Source organism: Microcaecilia unicolor, chromosome 1 (genome assembly GCF_901765095.1).
Source record: "Microcaecilia unicolor chromosome 1, aMicUni1.1, whole genome shotgun sequence".
Classification (NCBI taxonomy): Eukaryota; Metazoa; Chordata; class Amphibia; order Gymnophiona; family Siphonopidae; genus Microcaecilia; species Microcaecilia unicolor.
The window spans coordinates 560057790-560078305 of NC_044031.1; the positions used below are offsets into that span (position 1 = coordinate 560057790).

At 45.7% G+C, this 20516-nt stretch overlaps 1 protein-coding gene across 2 annotated transcripts in view; it reads left to right on the forward strand.

Moving 5' to 3' along the window:
* The first annotated feature begins 10187 nt into the window (after positions 1 to 10187).
* The window catches only part of OXR1 (oxidation resistance 1), a 388442-nt gene continuing 378113 nt past the window's right edge, over positions 10188 to 20516 (forward strand). For both annotated transcript variants that reach the window (XM_030217988.1, XM_030217996.1), the window contains exon 1: positions 10188 to 10649. In XM_030217988.1, coding sequence (XP_030073848.1) covers positions 10499 to 10649 — 151 coding nt within the window. In that variant the 5' untranslated portion in view covers positions 10188 to 10498. The remainder of the gene's footprint in view (positions 10650 to 20516) is intronic.

The window sequence follows — 20516 nt, forward strand, 5'->3', positions numbered from 1 at the left end:
GCGACGACCCCAAAAGGGGGCGGGGCACAGGACGGAGGATGTCGGGAGGCGGAGCTGAGGTGAGAGAGTAGTGAGGAAGGGAGGGGGGCAGGGGCTGCTCGAATTTTGCTTTTTCGGGGTGGGGGAAGCGGCGGAAAGTGGCGAGCGCGGGGGGGGGGGGCAAGGCCGTCCGTACAGGACGCTCCTGATGAGCGCCCTTGCCCCCTCCCGATCCTTTTTTTATTTTTATTTATTTTTGTTTTTCTGACGTCCTTTGGACCAATCACAGCGCTTTTAGCTCTGCTAATGCGCTGGGATTGGCTCAAAGTTTGTTTATTTTTTCTCTTAATGATTTTTCCTGCCACAGAGCTGACCTAACGAGTGGTCCAGACCTCTCGTTAGTTTTCCTGCCTTTTTCCTGCGTAAAGGCAATCGGAAAAGGTTAGTGCATGTCGTTTCAATGGGGTTTTCACACTAATTGCTCATCTCCATTCCGTTTTCGTTAGCTGCTGGCTTCCTCGGTAAAAGCCCTTTGATGCATGCAACGGATCAAATTTTCCTCGTTGGAGAGTCATTAAAGGCTCATTTAGCTTTAGTGCATCTGCCTCTTTGTGTCAGGTGTTCAGCGCTGCATGCTTCTGGTAGCGCTTTATAAATGCTAATAGTAATAATAATATGTGGTTTGTGTGGGGATCTATGAGTCTGACTTGTCTGACTTTTCCAATGGGATGCGTAGTGCTGTTGTGTATATTCACTGCTGCCTTTGTAAAGGTATTGTTATTGGAATTGGTGTTAAAGTTTGCAAAGTTTGAAGTATATATATCATTGCTGTAATTATATTGCAGAATCCTGTCATGTGCGTTGAGATGTTTGCCATTATAGTAGACTTAATGTAGCTTGTAACCAGGTACCTCTCTTGTGCAGCCAAGGATAGAACAATCTCCTCCAGCCACAGGCTCCCGGCAGAATGAAGAAATAGATGTCCACCAGTAACTTCAATCTTAATGACTTTTATTCCATGCAGGTTTCTAGTACACAGTTCCAACAGCAGCATAGCACATACCAGGATTCAATACAGGCTTACAGGCTCCAGTCTGGGCTCTGTATTCAGTGCACAATAAACCAATTTCCCAGACAAACAGTTCTTTCAGTTCATCACAGTTCAGTCACCAAGCAGCATTTTCTACCTTCTATCCTCTTTACCTTCAGGAGAGTTCAATATTTTAGGGACTCCTTCTACCCAAGGGTTTTCCCCTGCATCAGCTTCCCAGTGAATTCAATACTTTTGGGACTTCCTCTCACCCAAGGAATTTCAGCCTGCTTCAGTACTTTAGGGACCTCGCTGCCCAAGGGTTTTCAGCCTGCAAATGCTTCTCTCCTTCAGCTCCTCTCTCCTGAACTGAACTCTTCTGCTGGGACTTCTTCCCACCTGCCTAATCAATCCCTGGCTTCAGCTACCACCACCAATCATTCTCCTTCCATTAGCTTCCTCACACCCAAACCAGCTGAGTTGAGCATTAGACTAATGAGACCAATGATGAGCTCCTGCACAGAGGGTTTCCTAACTCTCTTTCCGCCTAGTGGCAGCCACTCTACACAACCTGCCAGCTTACACCCATGTCTTCCCTGATTGCAGCTAGGAGTCCAGTCCGGGTTCTTCATCTGGCTCCTTGCCTGCAATGCCTTCTGGGACTTGTAGTTCAGACTGAAACTGCCTTAACCCAACTATCCTGGATGTGAATTTATCACAAGCTATATTTAAAAATATTATTTTTCCATTAAGAATGTATATGGTTTATATTGATGCAGGGCAGCTGTTGGGCAGATTACTTAGAAATTCATCATCAAATGCATTCTAAGGCATTATTTTGTAGTATCCCAAGAAAAACTACTTATACCTATATACACAGTGCCCATATACACAGTGCCCACCCATATTAGCCCTGGGCCCACCCAAAATGTCAGGTCTGGCTATGCCACTGTGTGAAGGTATCGGTAAATAATGTTTTATTTAATGGAGGAATAGCTGAAGCAAGATAATGTAGAATTTCTTGTAGGTATTTTTTGAAGAAAACAGTAGAACTCATTCCTACTACCACAGGAAAATTCAATAATCTTAAATTTAAACGTCTATTGAAATTCTCAATTTGCTCTATCTTCCTGTGTATCATAGATTTATCTTTTATCAAAACTTCAGTAGTGGATTTTAAATTTACCAACTCTTGTTGCATTTGTTCTGTTTGAATTATTGAATCCTGTTTAATTTTTTCCAAAGAAACAGTTAGAGTATCAACTTTACTCACGAGATGAGACATGTCCTGAGCCGCTTTTAAGACCACCTTGGTTAAATCTTGCAAAGTTCTCCAAATAGCCTCCAGCTAATAGCTCCAAGTTCACTTCCCCTGCGATTTGGGTAGGTGTGCTGCCGTTCGAGGTCCGGCCGACAAAGACTCCCAACTCAGCTAGGGCCTCCACACTCCGCCCAAAAAACGCTGGGCACGGAGGGGGATTAAGATCTGGAGGTGAAAGCGATGTTTCTATTCCCAAGAGAGCCGTTGCTCCTCCATCGGCTCTCAGCTTGGGTTCAGCTGGTCTGGTAAGTGGGACTCCGGTTGCATAGCGATCTATCATCTGCTAAATCAGGGACGAAGTTCTGGCCAACGGCATTTGGCCCTTCACCGTCCCCTTCCTTTTGGTGTGAGGCATCGTAGGAAAAAAGTTAGAAAGAAACGCCAGCAAACAATACCGATCGGCAAGATTGTTCAGGTCGCCATCTTGACACGCCCCCAACCAGCCCTACTGACTTTTAAAGCCCTTAGAATCAGCGCCCGACTGCCTTGTCTGTCTTACCATTTCGTACTCTCCCCTTATAGTCCTTCGTTCAATAAATGATCATCGATTAGTTCTCCCAAGCCCCAAGCATGCTCAACTAGAATCTACACAACACCGTGCTTTCTTTTTCCTTTCCCCCCACACTTGGAACAGTGTTCCACTCTCCCTCCATAGTGATCCCTCCCTAAAGAGTTTTAAATCAAACCTTAAAACCTGGATTTTCAAACAAGCTTTTGGCGAGACAGCCTGATGGGACTCTCCAGCATGAGGCAGTTTATCCCATTCTCCCTACTGTGTGTTCTCCTATTTAGTCTCTGATCTGGTGTGAATGCTTATCTATCCTATCATATTGGAGTTCCCTTCTTTTCTGAATAAAGTATAGATTGTACACTGCTCTGCTCTGCCTTGGCAGCTGGAGCAGTCAAACACATTTTTCATTAAACTGTAAAATTACTGCATGATGCCTGACCGCATGCCTTGGAAAGGGAAAGGGGATGGGATTTGATATACTGCCTTTCTGCGGTTATATTCAAAGTGGTTTAAATATTATATACAGCTCCTCCGAAGGGACACCACCTTGTAGTGGTGGAGGGGCTTCTGTGTTTCAGTGACTCAGAGGGCTATGCTGAAGGGTTACCCATATCAGACAGGCCTCTGAGGAGAAACCAGACAAAGACTGGGAGAGTGGTAAGATGGCGACCTGAAGTTCGTATGCCCAACGGCCCAGCTGCCCTCTGAAGTTTCATCTTCTTTACATAAATTTCCTCTCTGCAATTGCAGTTACCTTAACTGAGAGGAAGGGGACAACCGGTGGTCAGCCGCCGATGGCCAGCGTTTTGTCCCCTGAGCAGCAAGTGTGGGACCGCTGTGCGACGAACTGTCCACAGATGAAAGGGTTGGCGAGTCCTTTGATTAGGGCAGGTGAAGGAGCGTTGACACTCTTGGACCTGGAAAAAACAACTCCATCGCTCCCGAATTACTCAACCACCATGTCCAAAGGAGTGGGAGGAGTGAGTTAGAGGCATATACTGAAACGGAGGACGTTTACAGCAGAACCTGAATCGGCAGAACCACTCCTAAACACCTAAGAGAAATCAACTTGGAGTTTTTGGCTCCCGTGGAAGTTACATTGAATACCATCTGGAAGGCGCTTCGGGACCTAATGGTGGCAGTAAATAATTTTGTTTCAGATATAATTTTACTATAGAGTTACATGGACAATTTAACTGAACCCTTTGAGAGTGAAAAATTGATATAACAAATGATTCTACACGAGCAAGAAGTGGTTATGATCTTGAAAATGATAATAGACCAGAAACTTTGAATAATAAAATGAACATTATTATAGATGATTAATATCGAGATTATTGTTTTTCCCAGAGTTCAAGGTATGACTCCTAAAGTTTTCCTCAGAAATATTTCCTCAATTATTTATTTATGACATTTATACCCCGCTCTTTCCCGCTCGGTAGCAGGCTCAATGCGGCTTACAGGATGTGGTACAGAGTATCATAGAGACATCATAAAGTAAGGTACAGGTACACAGAGTATGGTACGAAGTGTAGCAGAGATGATCCAGTTGTAAGGAGTAGTACAATTGGAAGAGAAGTGGGGGAGAGGATTGGAGTATGGATAGTATGGTTAAGTTCAAGAATTAGTTGGGTTATTTGGGTAAGCTTGTCTGAAGAGGTAAGTTTTCAGCAGCTTTCGGAAGGGTAGGTGTTCATTGGTTGTTCGGATGTGTCGAGGTATTGCGTTCCAGAGTTGGCTGCCTATAACGGAGAAGTTGGATGCATAGTAGGTTTTGTATTTGAGGTTTTTGCAAGTGGGGAGATGGAGATTATGGTAAGTACGAGAAGATTTGGACCCATTCCTGGCTGGAAGATCGATCAAGTTGTTCATGTAGCTTGGAGATTCGCCATGGAGGATCTTGTGGATCATTGTGTGGGCTTTGAAGTTTATGCATTCCTTGATAGGGAGCCAGTGAAGTTTTGCATGAAGTGGTGTTACACTTTCAAATCGTGGTTTGCCAAAGATGAGTCTAGCTGCTGTGTTTTGGGCGGTTTGGAGTTTTTCATGATTTGGGCTTTGCAGCCGATGAAGATACTGTTGCAGTAGTCGGCATGGGTGAGTACTGTGGATTGTACTAGGTTGCGGAAAGTTTTCTGTGGGAGGAATGGTTTTGCTCTTTTCAGTACCCACATCATGTTGAACATCTTCGTTGTGGCTTCATGAGTTTCTAAAGTTAGGTGTTTGTCTAGAGTAACTCCTAGGATTTTTAGATTGTTGGATATTGGGATTGTAACGGTCTGGGGTGTTCAGGATGGTTGGGAGCAGAGTGGCGTGTTGTGATGAGAGGATCAGGCATTGAGTCTTTTCTTTGTTCATTTTCATCTTGAAAGTGTTGGCCCAGGATGATAGGATGTTCATGGCAGAGGTTATTTTCTCCGAGATTTCAGTAAGGTTGGATTGGAAAGGGATGAATATTGTGACGTCATCAGCATAGATGAAAGGGTTAAGGTCAGATTTGGATAGGGATTTGGTCAGGGGAATCATCATAAGGTTGAAGAGGATCAGGGATAGAGGTGAGCCTTGGGGGACTCCGCATTTTGATGACCACGCAGGCGATATTGATGAGGGTGATTTGACCTGATATGATCTGGTGGTGATAAAACTTTTTATCCACTTAATGATGTTTCCGCCGATGCCTAGTTTATCCAGTAATTTTGTGAGAATAGTATGGTCTACCATGTCAAATGCACTAGATAGGTCAAACTGCAGAAGAAGTATTTTGTTGCCAATTGAGATTTCCTGTTTGAATCTGGATATCAGGGTGAGCAGTACTGTTTCTGTGCTGAGTGCAGGTCGGAAACCCGATTGTGATTCATGTAAAATAGAGAATTTTTAAGTGAATTCGTTGAGTTGGGAGGTCACTCTATTTTCCATCAGTTTGATTAACAGAGGGATTGAGGCCACAGGTCGGTAGTTAGTGATGTCATCCGCAGGTTTCTTGGGGTTTTTTTGGTATTGGTGTAAGTAGGATGTTGCCATGTTCTCTTAAAGAGAATTCTGGCTCTGATCAGGAGCCAGTGAATTTTCTGCAGTAATGGGTTGACACTTTCGTATCAAGACTTCCTGTAGTTCAGCCTAGTGACCGTGTTTTGGGCTGTATGTAATCTGGTTAGTAGTTGTTCTCTGCAACCGGCATATTGCAGTAATTGGCATGTACTAAGCCCATTTGGACTAGCATGCAGAAGATCTCTCTGGGAAAGTAGTTTCTTATTCTTCTGTGCTTTCACATTGTCTGGAATATTTTCGATATGGTGGTCGAAATCTGTTGTTCTTATGACAGATTGCAATCTAGAGTGACTCCGAGTAGTTTCAGAGTCAGAGCTACTGGGTGGGGGGAATCCGTCTACGTTGATGTTAGTGAAAGTATCGTTGCAGTGAAATGATGTTAACACCAGACACTGAGTTTTGTCTGTGTTAAGACTGAAATGAGGTGGCCCATGATTCAAGGATATTTATACCTGATTTAATTCTGTCCATGATGTTTTCTAATTTGTTTTTGAATGGGGTATACATTGATGCAAAACAGCAAAAGTAGAGGCTGACAAATGCGCAAACCAATAGGGAGATGATATCAAAAACCAGTTTATTCAGAATATTCATATCAAGGACCCGACACGGTCCGTGTTTCGGCGCCAAAACGCCTGCCTCAGGGGTCACAATCAACTTTCTCTGAGAAGAAGCTGATAGAGTCTTGTCACATGGTGTTTGCTGATCGGTTGGCTGTTCTTTTGTTCTCTCTGTGGATTAACTTGCATACATAAAGGAATTATTCGAGCCTATCAGCTTCTTCTCAGAGAAAGTTGATTGTGACCCCTGAGGCAGGCGCTTTGGCACCGAAACACGGACCGTGTCGAGGCCTTGATATGAATATTCTGAATAAACTGGTTTTTGATATCATCTCCCTATTGGTTTGCGCATTTGTCAGCCTCTGCTTTTGCTGTTTTGCTTTGACTTTCCGTGGAGGCTCCTCCTGTCTTCTTGGGTATACATTGATGCGTCATCGGCATAAAGGAAATGATTAAAGCCATTTTTTGCCAAAGTTCATGCTAGTAGTAACATCACGATGTGAAATAAGGTCAGGGATATGGGTGAGCCTTGTGGAACTTCACATTCTGTGTTCCACATTGGAGATAGGGATGTACCCATCTTTACTTGATAGGTTCTGGATGTTAGAAAACCCTCAAACCACTGGAGAACCTCACCATCAATGCCGATTTTGTCCAGCATACTTAGAAGAATCGAGTGACCGACCATGTCAAATGCTGATCTCGTTTCTTAGTTTTGCGAAGAAACCCGATTGTGATTCGTGCAGTATGTGGTGGTTGTTTAGATATTCCATTAGTTAAGAGGCGACTAGTCCTTTCATAAGCTTTGTCGTAAGAGGTATGGAGGCCACAGGTCTGTAATTCGCAGGTATCACTTGTTTTTTGTTTTTTTCTCATTCTTTATAATAAGTGTTAGAATGATGTTACCTTTGTCTGTTGGGAACAAGCCTTTGGATAGCATGATGGATAGAGAAGATCTAAGTTGTTCTATGAAGTGTGTTGGAGCTGCTTGCATTAGGTAGCTGGGGCAGTTGTCTAACAAGCAGGAAGCTTTGGATAATTTCTTCACTAGCTGTTTTACTGTTTCAGTAGTTGGTGAATTGAAGGTTGACATGTTCTGTCGGCAATTATGTCATCATGCGAGCTTTCCAGTTCCGGTTTGGAATGTCCTATCAGGAGTTCTTTCTTAGTCCGGTGATCTTGTTTTCAAAGTATCTGGCCAAGGTGTCAGCTGAGGGGTGCTTGTGTTTGATGTTGAAGATGTTTGAGTGGAATGCATGGGATTTACTAACATATAGTTAGTATTTTGATAGGTGAGGCCAATTTGTTTCTTGTAGCATTTTACCTTTGTGTGTCTTAGTTTGGTTTTATATTGCTTTATTGTGTTCTTCTATGTCTCCTTGTTTACTATGGATTTATCCTTGGACCATTTTCTTATAGGCATTCTGAACATAGGAGAAAACAGGGTTTAGGGGTAACCTAATGGTCGGTGCAGTGGATTGTAAACCAGAGGTCACAGGTTCAATTCCTACTCCAGCTCTTTTTCCTTTAAATTGGGAGTCCTCCAGAAACAGACATATACCTACTGTACCTAAATATTTATGACACTTGAAAACCTGAAGGCTACTGAGGTGGGTGTAGACAGGTATTGTAGCTATTTCCCTGTTCCTGGAGGGCTCAGGGTTTAAAATAAGAGTTGTAGGGGAATATGAACTTGGGTGCCCTGGATTAAAAGTCCACTTTACTGACAACTAGGCTACACGGGAACGGAGATAGTGGAGATGGACCCAGGTCCTGTGCAGTTCCCATGGAACTGTATGGCGAACTGAGCTTTGCTTTCTCTCCCTTGATCCTCACGGTGCCCTCCACATACTTACCTCGAGGCACCCTGATGGTCTAGTGACTTCTTCGGGGCAGGAAAGATCCCCACTCTTTGTTGCCCGCTGCTGCTTGTTCCTCTCACTGTCGCCGCTTCTTTAAAATGGCTGCCGAGACTTCAAGCGGTGGCTTCGTGAGGTATGTGCAGGAGGATACCCAAGGCTGGAGGGGAGGTAGATGGATGCAGTTGTTTGTGAGTATGTGGGTGGCAGGGAGGGGACTGTTAAAAAAAGTGGGAATATGGGTGCAGGGAAAAAAGATTGGTAAGAGGCAAGGAGATTAGATTGAGATCAGGAGATGCTATCTAGCCACACTGGTTCACCCAAAACAATAACAAACACTATTGAAAACAATAGCAAAAGATTATGAGAAATAACAGACTGCCTATGTGTGGTCCATCTGTAAAAAGTCAAAAGCTGTCCCAGTTGGACAGGCAGTGCCTTAAAAGGTGGAGGACAAAAGTTTTTTTTTTAACTTATTTGACAGCTTTTTAATTTATTTGAAAGCTTCCCATATGTAGATATATCATGAAATAAAAACTGAATATCATTAAAACAGCTTCAAAAGTTATTGTAGTTGGTAGAAACAGCACTAATAAAGGCCATATTTTGTGCTCATTCTTCTATACAATACAGTAATGGCCAAATTTCAGTGAGGATATCCTGTTTACTTAACTGTTGTTGTAATCAGCCTTGGGAAGCCTGGTGTTACAAAGATTGGAAGTAAAATTAAACTCTCCTTTCATTGGGGCACATGGAATCACATCTTCACCTCATCTCATTTGTACAAATGGATTATTCTGTTTTGAGCATGTTTCAGGTTTTCATAAGTCAAAATAATAAAAATATTTTCTTTCATGCAGATCTCTTTTTTTGGGGGGAGGGGGGGCAGCAAGGTGACTGCAGGGTCTAGGCAGGCCAGGAGTCAGGATGGAAATTACTTGTGGCAGGGACAGGTTAGATTTCTGTCCCTGTGCAGCTCTCTAGAGAGAAAGAGTAGCAGAAAGACAATGGGCGTCACCATTGGTGAACAATGCCCTACATCAACATTTTGGGTTTACAGTTTATATTTTGCCCTCTTTTATTTACAGGCTAGGAGCACAAATTTTAATGAACTAGACAATATATGGAGCATTAGCCCAGGGCCAGCCAAACCCATAGCCATGACTAGGCAGTTGCCACGGCAAAACATTAAAAGCCTGACAGCCGCACACATTCAAAGAATTATCATTACCAACCTTTACTTCCATAACAAAGCTTAATACTTAAAAGTATGCTGTCCAATTACTCATTTGTTTAGAACTGTTGTACGGAGATCAAGGATTGTGGAGTTCGATTTTCCAAATCTTGGAGAAGGGAGCAGGTGAGCTAGGGATCTGACAACTAATTGGGAGGGGGAGGGGGGGGGCAACCTAAGGTTTACCTAATGCAGCCAGTACTCTTGACCTGACCCAGGATTTGCAAGTGTCCCTTTTCGCCGCACACATAAATGGCACTTTCCACATAATAAACCGCGACGAAATTAAGCAGTTCACCAAACACCCCATCTTCTGCAGCCACTTACAGGAGAGCAGCGGTTGGAAAATGATGAAATACAAAAACGACCTTTTCGAGAAGTCAGTTAACGGGCAAGCCCACTTCACCCTAAAAGAAGGAAGCGGTGGCCACGAGACAGAAGATTCCCCCCCCCCCCCCCCCCCGTTACTTTTTTTTTTTTTTTTAAATTTTATTTACATACTTCATCCTGTGGAGTGGGAGGAGCCGGGAGTTAGACGGGCCTCAGGCCTGTGAGAAGTCACTTTGAACGCAGAGGGGCGGGGTCAGGTGGACGTTTGACACTGTTGACAGCGGGAGGTTCTTCGCTCCGTTCAAGGAAGGGAAGGGGGGCCTGGGCGGAGGGACGGTACGACACGGCGCGGGCGTGCGCTTTGGAATTTAGCAAAGTTTTTGTCTCGCGCTGGAAAGTTTGGCACTTGTGTGTATGCGCGCGCGAGAGGAGACGTCGTGGAGTAGTGGTAGCGAAAGAGAGGGACCAAAGTCGGCGACTCGGCGGTAGCTGCCAAGACATGGCCATGCTGGCGCTCTTAACTTTTTAACCAACAATCACTTTGAGCCTGTCCGGGTCTCAGGAACTTTCCCCGTTACTAAGCCCGTTCCTACTCTCTTACCTTTGCGCTCCCGTTCACCACTGCCATGGAGTACCTGACGACGTTCACTGGCAAGAGCGGCCGCGTGTTGCGCGGTACGGCCAACAGACTGTGGGGCGGGTTCCGCGAGGTCCACTTCCAGGATCTGCTACAGGAAAGCGCTCTGCATGCTGGAAAGGCGGCCGACACACCCGCAGGTCAGCATTCCTCTGTATCCTTAGGGGAAGGGTAGTGGTCATAGGTACTGTCGGTGAAGCATACACCCGCGTTGTTGTTGATGCGATAGCTAATTTCCCTGCTGTCTGTGCTGTGAAACTTTTCGAGCTGCGGTTGGCCCAATGCAAAGTTGAGGCTGGCCAGCAAGATTTAGCTCCAGAAGTAAGAAGTCATTCGGCCCTAATCAGCTGTTGTTGCAAAAGTTGTTTTTTAATGCTTGCTTTTTTTTCTCTTTTTCCATCTTAACATGACATGTTCACATGTTGTTTACAAGGTTGAAAAGTCAGGATTGACTTTTTTTTTTTTCTGACCTGGAGCGTGCTGGGTGCCTTGTATTAGTGGCTGCAGGATTATTTGTCCTTTTCGTAGCGCACCGCTACTGGAGTTTACGTCTTAGTCCCGTTTGATTCTGACATTTTTGACAGCTGTAGTGATTTCTTTTTATTTGCTTGTTTATGTGATCAGTATTTCTGACGATCTTCAACTGTGTTGTATTCTTGGTGGTGACTTTTTGGCATGTAACAAGACACACCGGATTTTCTAGAGTAATAAATACTTTGAGAGTATATGGTGGTAGTTTTATTTTGTTTTTTTTTTAGTTCAAACAATTTTTATTTAACTCAAATAAAGAGAACAGCGGGGGAGTTAGCCAATACAATCAGAACAATAACAATAACTTCCATCTTGGAAATAACAATTTTGGTAGTAGTTTTCAAAGCAACAGTTTTGGGGAGGAGACTTTCCAGTTCTGCCGTGGACCCACCTTCCTCCCCATTGGCAGATCTAGTTCCTGCTCTTGGTTTTTAGAAATTGAGCAATATTTAGGGAAGGACCTAGTCATAACTTTTTGAGTTTAAAATAAGTGTTTCCCTAATGAAGTCCTGAAATTAGCGTGCCTCGAAATTTAGTAGAAAGTTGGAGCAGGATGAGGGTTTCTACTAAAACTTAGGTCCCTCAGAGTTCAGTTGTTGGGAGTAATGCATTGTATGTAGGGCAGCAAGCTTCAGAGAATGGGTTGTATTTCAAAGTTGTATTACCCGCTATTTCCAATGATCAATATAGTACAATATCATACTAAAATTTAACATTTTAAAACATGAAAATGTTAGTAAAATAAGGAATATTTACTTCCTCCACACAGTACCCTTTTGCACCTGCTTAGTGTTTATTGCTGCAAATTCTATTCAGTCTGTGTGTTTTTCTTGCTTTCTTTGGGGGGGGGGGGGGGGGGGGGGAAGTGGCAAAAGCCCCAAGCCTGCCCAAAACTGAAGGAGCCTGAATCTTGGTCTGAGGCCGCATCCCAGAGGGATATTGCCTCAAGATGGATTTATTTTGTACGTGCTCTGAAAGGGGGGTGATCCTCCTCTCTCTTTTTTTTGTTTGTTTGTTTTTTGTAAGCCAGCTTTTGTTGGTGATTGAAATTTCTCAGATTTGGTGCTAGTGGTCTTAATGTTAATGTAACTGTAATGTAACTGTGTCGGGGCCACCAGCTAAGCTCCCCAGGTCAGGTACCTGGGATCAGGGTCCACAAAACAGATTGTACTTCAGTCGAGCTAGCTGGGTGCAGTCCAAGACTAAGCTGTATCCCGGTAGGCCAAAGGGCTCTATCCCCCTGGGATACTCAAGAGTTCACTATCAGAAAAGATGACCAGCAGTGTCGGTAAGTATCTTCAAACTTTCTTTACGGGATCAACTTCCGAGCCATCAATAGTTCATAAACTATCCTCATTTCTATTGGGTTAGGTGCACAAGACAGAATTGCATCTAGTTACTGTTCATCAACAGTCTTCTGTCCCTATCCCAGTCCAGATATACTTCTGAGGGGTTGCACTTTTCCTTTTTTGGGAGTGAGACTCCTTTGCACCCACTTCCGTACTGTGTGGGGTGACCTTTTTCACCAGTCACTCCTCTTCTCTGAACTCCTTGCTAGAAAACTGTAATCGCGGTCCTCTGCATATTGTCCATGCGCTCCAGGCTTTACTGGCTTCCCTCCGGGACTCTCCCTTGGTTCCTGATGGGGTCTGGGCAACCAAAGACCCCGATCTCCTCCTTGCAACACTTTTTATTTACTTCTAGCCCTGTCTTAAGGGACCAAGCTCCCCCCATCACTACCTACCAGGCCGGTTTTAGCAGCCCCACAGTCTCCATTCACAGCAAAGGGTGTTTTTCATGGGGGTCATATTAATCTTGTAAAAAAAAAGTCTCCTCAAACATATTCAAATTGTGACACAATTTTGGTGCATATTTCATATTTTGGAAGACTGTTCCAAAGGGCAGCCTACGGGGATGCTGAAAGATGCAGAGCAATGAGCAAAGACTCATAGCAGTGCATCATTTGCTTAGATCTGTAGGGCCAGAAATTTGAGGCCATGGACAAAAAACAGTTGCCCAGTGGTAGGGCTAACCCAGGTGTCTCTACAAAACAAAGTATTTTCTCATTCGTTTGAAGCCTTCCCTCTTTTTACCTTTATGCAACATCTTGTCCCTGAACTTTTCTGGTACTAACTAGGTGTCTGCTAGGTTTTTGGGATATTTGCATTTTTTTTTCCAGTCCTTAGTGCATTTAGGCAGTTGTTTAATGTAGGTCATTTCTTTTAACAGATAGTTTAATCCTCCAACTTTTCATAAGGATCTTAATCTTATGTTCAGTGAGGATGTGTAGTAGGATGTTACATTCTCATAGTGTATATGTTTTTATTTTAGCTGAAAGACCAAGAAGGGACTGTCTTGGTTCATAGCTCAGACCTTACACAATCTTAGCTATGTGATTTAAGTGACAAGCATACCATGAGTCGTTATGGTGGCCTGCCACCTTAACAGTATCCCTTTTGGAGACGTCTCTACACATTAATGAAACCCTACCCTGAACAGAGATCTATATAGAGAGTGATTTTCCTTTTGTCTGCTAGTAATATTTTCCTTTATACATGCAGCTATATTAGTTTTGTTACACTTGCTGGCTTCCTTATGGCTATCAGTGCTAATGACCCTAGGCCTTTTTGACTTCTAGTTCTTCTCCCCCCCCCCCCTTTAAAAATGGTATTCAACCAAGGTTTTTTTTTGTACTTTTCTAATTAATTATTTATTGCATTTGTATCCCACATTTTCCCACCTCTTTGCAGGCTCAATGTAGCTTACAATACATCATGAATAGTGGAAATACATAAGAAGTTATACATCTGGCGTTTGTGATTAAAATTTACATGTTAAACATTTAACCATATATTTTATAAGTTTATCTCCCGTGGCATGTCTAATCTATGACTGATTTTCACCTACCTAACTCGACCACAATATAACCTTGTATTTGTTATCAACTGACTGGCAAACGCCTTACGTTACTATGTAAGCCACATTGAGCCTGCAAATAGGTGGGAAAATGTGGGGTACAAATGTCACAAATAAGTATAGAAGGTATTCAAGCAGGGTCCGTGCATGACAAGAAAAGGGATCTAGGGCCTTGCTGTCACATCAGATGGCAAACCTCCTCCATTTAAAAGAATAACACTTTTTCATGGAATCTTTCCTGGAAGCAAGCAAGACTCAGGAGACACCCTCAGAAAGGCATAAAGAGGCAACTTCTAAGTTCTCAACATCCAAGCCGTGAGAGCCAGAGACTGGAGGTTGGGATGTAGAAGCGACCCCTCGTTCTGGGTGTTGAGGGTCAGAAAACAGTCCAGTCTCCACGGTTCTTTGGAGGACAACTCCAGAAGAAGAGGAAACCAGATCTGACGGGGCCAGAAAGGTGCAATCAGAATCATGATTCTGCGGCCTTGCCTGAGGTTCAGCAGAGTTTTCCCTACTAGAGGTATGGGAGTATATGCATACATAAGGCCTGTCCCCCAATGAAAAAGAAAAGCATCTGACGCTAGTCTGCCATGGGCCTGGAGACTGGAACAAAACTGAGGGACTTTGTGATTGGTCTGAGTGGCAAAAAGATCCACCGAGGGGGTGCCCCAAACTCGGAAGATCTTGCGGACAACGTCCATGTTTAGTGACCACTCTTGAGGTTGCATTATCCTGCTCAGTCTGTCGGCCAGACTGTTGTTTACGCCTGCCAGATACGTGGCCTGGAGAAACATGCTGTGGCTATGAGCCCAAAGCCACATCCTGACGGCTTCCTGACACAGATGGCGAGATCCGGTGCCCCCCTCTTGTTGGTGTAATACATGGCAACCTGATTGTCTAAATTAGAATGACTTGATTGGACAGCTGATCTCTGAAAGCCTTGAGAGCGTTCCAGATAGCTCGTAATTCCAGGAAGTTGATCTGAAAATCCTTCTCCTGAAAGGACCAAACTCCCTGAGTGTGAAGCCCATCTACATGAGCTCCCCACCCCAGGAGGGATGCATCCATCATCAGCACTTTTTGTGGCTGAGTAATTTGGAATGGACGTCCCAAGATCAGATTGGATCGAATGGTCCACCACTGAAGGGAACTGCAAAGTTCGGTGGAGAGATGGATTACATCCTCTAGATTCCCTGTGGCCTGGCACCACTGGGAAGCTAGGGTCCATTGAGCTGATCTCATATGTAGGCGTGCCATAGGAGTCACGTGAACTGTGGAGGCCATGTGCCCTAAAAGTCTCAACATCTGCCGAGCTGTGATCTGTTGAGACACCCGAGCCAAAGACACTAGGGCCAGAAGATTGTCCGCCCTTGCCTGGGGAAGATAAGTTCGAGACATCTGTGTATCCAACAGAGCTGCAATGAACTCCAATTTCTGCACTGGAACAAGATGGAACTTGGGATAATTTATTACAAACCCCAGTAGCTCCAGCAGTTGAATAGTAATCTGCATGGACCGTTGAGCCCCTGCTTCCGAAGTGTTCTTCACCAGCCAATCGTTGAGTTAAGGGAACACATGCACTCCCAGTCTGCGTAGCAATGCTGCGATAACTGCCAAGCACTTTGTGAAGACCCTGGGCGCAGATGCTAGTCCAAAGGGCAGTACATAGTACTGAAAGTGTTGAGTTCCCAACCAAAATCGAAGATACTTCCTGTGAGCTGGGAGTATCGAGATGTGTGTATAGGCATCCTTTAAGTCCAGAGAGCATAGCCAATCGTTTTCCTGAATCACAGGAAGAATGGTGCCCAAGGAAACCATCCTGAACTTTTCTCGGACTAGGAATTTGTTCAGGGCCCTTAGGTCTAGGATGAGACGCATCCCCCCCTGTTTTCTTTTGCACAAGGAAGTACCTGGAATAGAATCCCAGCCCTTCTTCCCCTGGTGGAACGTGTTCGACCGCATTGACCTTTAGAAGGGCGGAGAGTTCCTCTGCAAGCACCTGCTTGTGCTGGGAGCTGAAGGATTGAACTCCCAGTGGGCAATTTGGAGGCTTGCATACCAGATTGAGTGTGTATCCTAACCGGATTATTTGAAGAACCCACTTGTTGGAGGTTATAAGAGGCCACCTTTGGTGAAAAAATATCAACTTCCCTCCGACAGGCAAGTTGCCTGGTACGGACACTTGTACTATGGCTATGCTGCACTGGAACCAGTCAAAAGCCTGTCTCTTGCTTCTGCTGGGGATCCCTAGGGGCCTTAGGTGCACTGTGTTGACGAGAACGCGCATGCTGGGGCTGAGCCTGAACCGGCTGCCGAGAGGCAAGAATGTACCTACGCCTATTATAGGAATAGGGAGCCTGGAGGTGGCACCGCGGATGGAGTCGGCCTTGTCATTTTTGGCTGATGCCCTTTATGATCTGGTCAGAGCTTCGGCTAAACAGATGGCTGTAGTGGTGGCAGCTCGCCGTCTTCTGTTGCTACGGCATTGGGCAGCTGACATGGCCTCTAAGCAAAGGTTGGTGAAGTTGCCCTTTCAAGGCCTTCTCCTGTTTGGTGAGGAGTTGGAGAAAATTGTGAAAGGCCTGGGGGATGCCAAACCCCAGCACTTACCCGAGGATAGGCCACAGCCTTCTTCCAAGGGTCAGGTGGTTCCCTCCTCTTACAGACCTCGCTTCTGTGAAGCTAGAAGGTACCGCCTGGGGCGTTCTGCTGGGTTTACTTCGCATGCCCGTTTTCAGCAGAGGAACTCCTTTCGCCCGGACAAACATTCCGCAGCAGCAGGCTCAAGACCTGGAGTTCAAGGGCGACCCTCTCAATGATGGTGCGCTTGCCTCCTCCTCGATTCTTGTGATAGGAGGATGACTTTCCCTCTTTCTTGAGGAGTGGGGCAAGATTTCCTCAGATCAGTGGGTCTTGGACCTTATCAGAGAAGGCTACAGAATAGAATTCAATGCCCCGATAAAAGACGTCTTTGTGGAGTCCCGATGCGGTTCTGCTGCCAAACGGGCGGCGGTAGAGGAGACCTTGCAAGGCTTGCTTCACATTGGGGCGGTTTTCCCCGTGCCTCCCGCCGAATGCGGCTCTGGCCGTTACTCCATTTACTGCGTGGTGCCGCGAAAAGGAGGGTCTTTTCGGCCTATCCTAGACTTAAAACAAGTCAACAAGTCTCTGAACGTGCGGCATTTTCACATGGAAACCCTGCGCTCCATCATAGCGGCGGTAGAGCCAGGAGAGTTCCTCACGTCTCTGGACCTGAAAGAAGCTTACTTGCACATACCAATTTGGCCCCCGCACCAGAGGTTTCTGCATTTTGCGGTGATGGGAAAACATTTCCAGTTTCATGCCTTGCCTTTTGGCCTCGCCACAGCTCCACGAACCTTTTCCAAGGTAATGGTGGTAGTAGCTATTTTTCTCAGGTGAGAGGGTATCCGGGTTCACCCGTACCTAGACAACTGGCTCATCAGAGCAGACTCTGCAGAAGAGAGTCATCAGGTACTGCAATCTCTGGGCTGGGTCTCCAATATAGCCAAAAGTCATCTGACCCCCTCTCAATCTCTAGAATATTTGGGGGTCCGGTTTGACACAGCCTCGGGGATAGTCTTCCTACCCGAGCAAAGGCGGTGCAAGCTTCAGACCCAGGTCCGTCTGCTCCTGAGGATGCCTCGCCCGCAAGCTTGGGACATAGTCCAGCTGTTGGGGTCGATGACGGCCACTTTGGAAGTGGTGCCTTGGGCGAGAGCGCACCCGAGATCTCTGCAGTGCTCCGTGTTCAACGGTGGTCTCCAATGTCTCAGGATTATCAATGCAGACTCACGTGGCTCCCTGCGGCCCGCCTCAGTATGGAGTGGTGGCTCTCAGACAGCATGCTGCGGCAAGGAATACCGCTAGCGCTCCCCGATTGGTGCCTGGTGGTAACAGATGCCAGCCTGAAGGGCTGGGGTGCACATTGCCGGGGAAGGCATACTCAGGGTCTTTGGACACCCGAGGAGTCGGAGTGGTCTATCAATCGCTTGGAATTGAAAGCAATTTTCCAGGCGCTTCTGGCCTTTCAATTGACCCTGGAAGGATTGGCTGTCGGAGTTCTGTCGGACAACACGACAGCAGTGGCCTACATAAATCGCCAAGGAGGCACTCTGCATAGCACTAGCCGCGCAGGCCGCGCAGATTTGCCACTGGGCCGAACTTCATCTGAAGTTTCTGTCAGCAGCTCATATTGCAGGTCAGAGCAACGTGCAAGCCGATTATCTGAGCAGGAATCAAATTGACCCAGCGGAATGGGAACTGGCAGACGAAGTATTCCTGCCGATATGTGCCAAATGGAGAAAGCCCGTAATGGATCTTATGGCGTCAAGCACAAATGCCAAAGTCCCGTGCTTCTACAGCAGACGGAGAGATCCTGGTTCGGCAGGGTTGGATTCCTTGGCTCAACCCTGGCCTCAGGGCCTCCTGTGTGTGTTCCCTCCGTGGCCCTTGATAGGGCGAGTACTCCTGCGGATTCGGCTCCACCAAGGAGAGGTGGTTCTCATTGCCCCAGATTTGCCCAGGAGGCCGTGGTATGTGGACCTCCGGCGGATGCTGGTAGAGGATCCCCTGCCGTTACCTGTGGTACCGAACCTGTTGTCACAGGGCCCGGTGACTATGGAGGACGCCTGCTGCTTTGGTCTTACGGCATGGCTATTGAGAGGGCGCAATTGAGACAAGGGATATGACAGTAAAGTCATACAGGCCCGCAAGCGTTCCACTTCCGTGGCTTATGCCAGGATTTGGCGCCAATTTGTGGCTTGGTGTGCTTCTAAAGTGATCACACCCATGCAGGGTGTCTCGCCGATACTTGACTTTTTGCAGGATGATTTACAAAAAGGCTTGGCCTGTAATTCCCTGCGTGTTCAAGTGGCAGCCTTAGCATGTTTTTGAGGGAAGGTCGCTGGCCTCTCTCTGGCTGTTGCCCGGATGTGACACGGTTTCTTAGAGGGGTGCTTCGGCTCCGTCCTCCCGTGCGGGCTCCGTGTCCGGCCTGGAACCTGGGGTTAGTTTTAAAGGCCCTTCAGTGTTCGCTCTTTGAGCCGCTTAGGCGAGCTTTGGAGAAGGATGTGACCTTAAAGACGGTATTTTTGGTGGCCATGACATTGACGAGACGAGTATTTGAGCTCCAGGCGCTGTCCTGTCTAGACCCATTTCTGCAATTGTCAGAGTCCGGAGTAATGGTATGTACGGTGCCTTCCTTCATGCCTAAGGTGGTTCCAGCGTTTCACCTAAACCAGCCTATTTTCCTGCCCTCCTTTTCTAAAGAGGAGTTTCCAGAAGCCTATGGGCAGTTGCACCTTCTGGATGTGCGAAGGGCTCTGTTGCAATATCTGCGCATGCCAAATGCCTTCAGGACCTCTGACCATCTTTTTGTTGTTTTGTCAGGTCCGCGCAGAGGGTCTCCAGTGTCTAAGGCCACTATAGCCCGTTGGCTTAAAGAAGCTATCTTTTCAGCATATCTGCTATCTGGCCGGCCTCCACCTGAAGCCTTTAAGGCACATTCCACAAGAGCGATTTCCTCTTCTTGGGCTGAAACTGGAGCACTCTCTCTTCAAGAGATATGTAGTGTAGCTACTTGGGCTTCTAAGCTCTCGTTTGCTAGACATTACAGGCTGGATGTGGCTGCCAGGAGGGACGCGCATTTTGGAGCACAAGTGCTGGCACATGGTGTGGCTTGTTCCCAACCTATCTAGGGATTGCTTTGATACAGCCCACTCGTAATGGATTCATCTGCTTGATGACAAGGAAGGGAAAATTAGGTTCTTACCTTGGTAATTTTCTTTCCTTTAGTCATAGCAGATGAATCCGTGAGCCCTCCCTCAGTGGTTCATTATGCGATTCGTGTTACTTTTATGTTCAGTTTTTCCTGTAGATATGTTCCCTCATTGGGAGAAGTTGGAAAACAGTCTTCAGGATTTCTGTTCAGTTACAGGAGGATGAGTTCATTCCCCCCAGGAGGATGAGTCCATTCCCTCCTTTGACTTATAGCTCCAGTTTTGGGGCGTTCATCCGCTGGGAGGAAAGTTCATGTTATTATGCTTTGCGGTGTAACACTGCTTTGGAAGCTTCAAATACTGAAGAGGCAGATGGAGCTAGCTGGCCATGAGGCACTATGTTTTTTTCAGTGCTCTCTATCTCCCCCTGCTTGTTGATGGACACAACCCACTCGTAATGGATTCATCTGCTATGACTAAAGGAAAGAAAATTACCAAGGTAAGAACCTAATCTTCCCATTCTTATCTGATCTAAATCTCCTTAACCTTAATTTGTTTAGAGCTTTTCATAACATAAAATATAATCTTGACTGTCACTGAGTCAGCCTGACGATATTGAATATATTTTAAGGTACATTTTCAGAAGCTCAAGTGGAGTGAGTCACTGGAAAGTTCAAAATTCTGAGATTCCTAATCCAGTGATGATTCACCAGTAATTCCAGCTGAGAATGTATTAAGGAACTGTCTTTCTCTGCTGAAACTATAGAGCATTACAAAGTAGTTAGAAATGAATCTATTTTCTATGAATGGGTTTCAACTTCA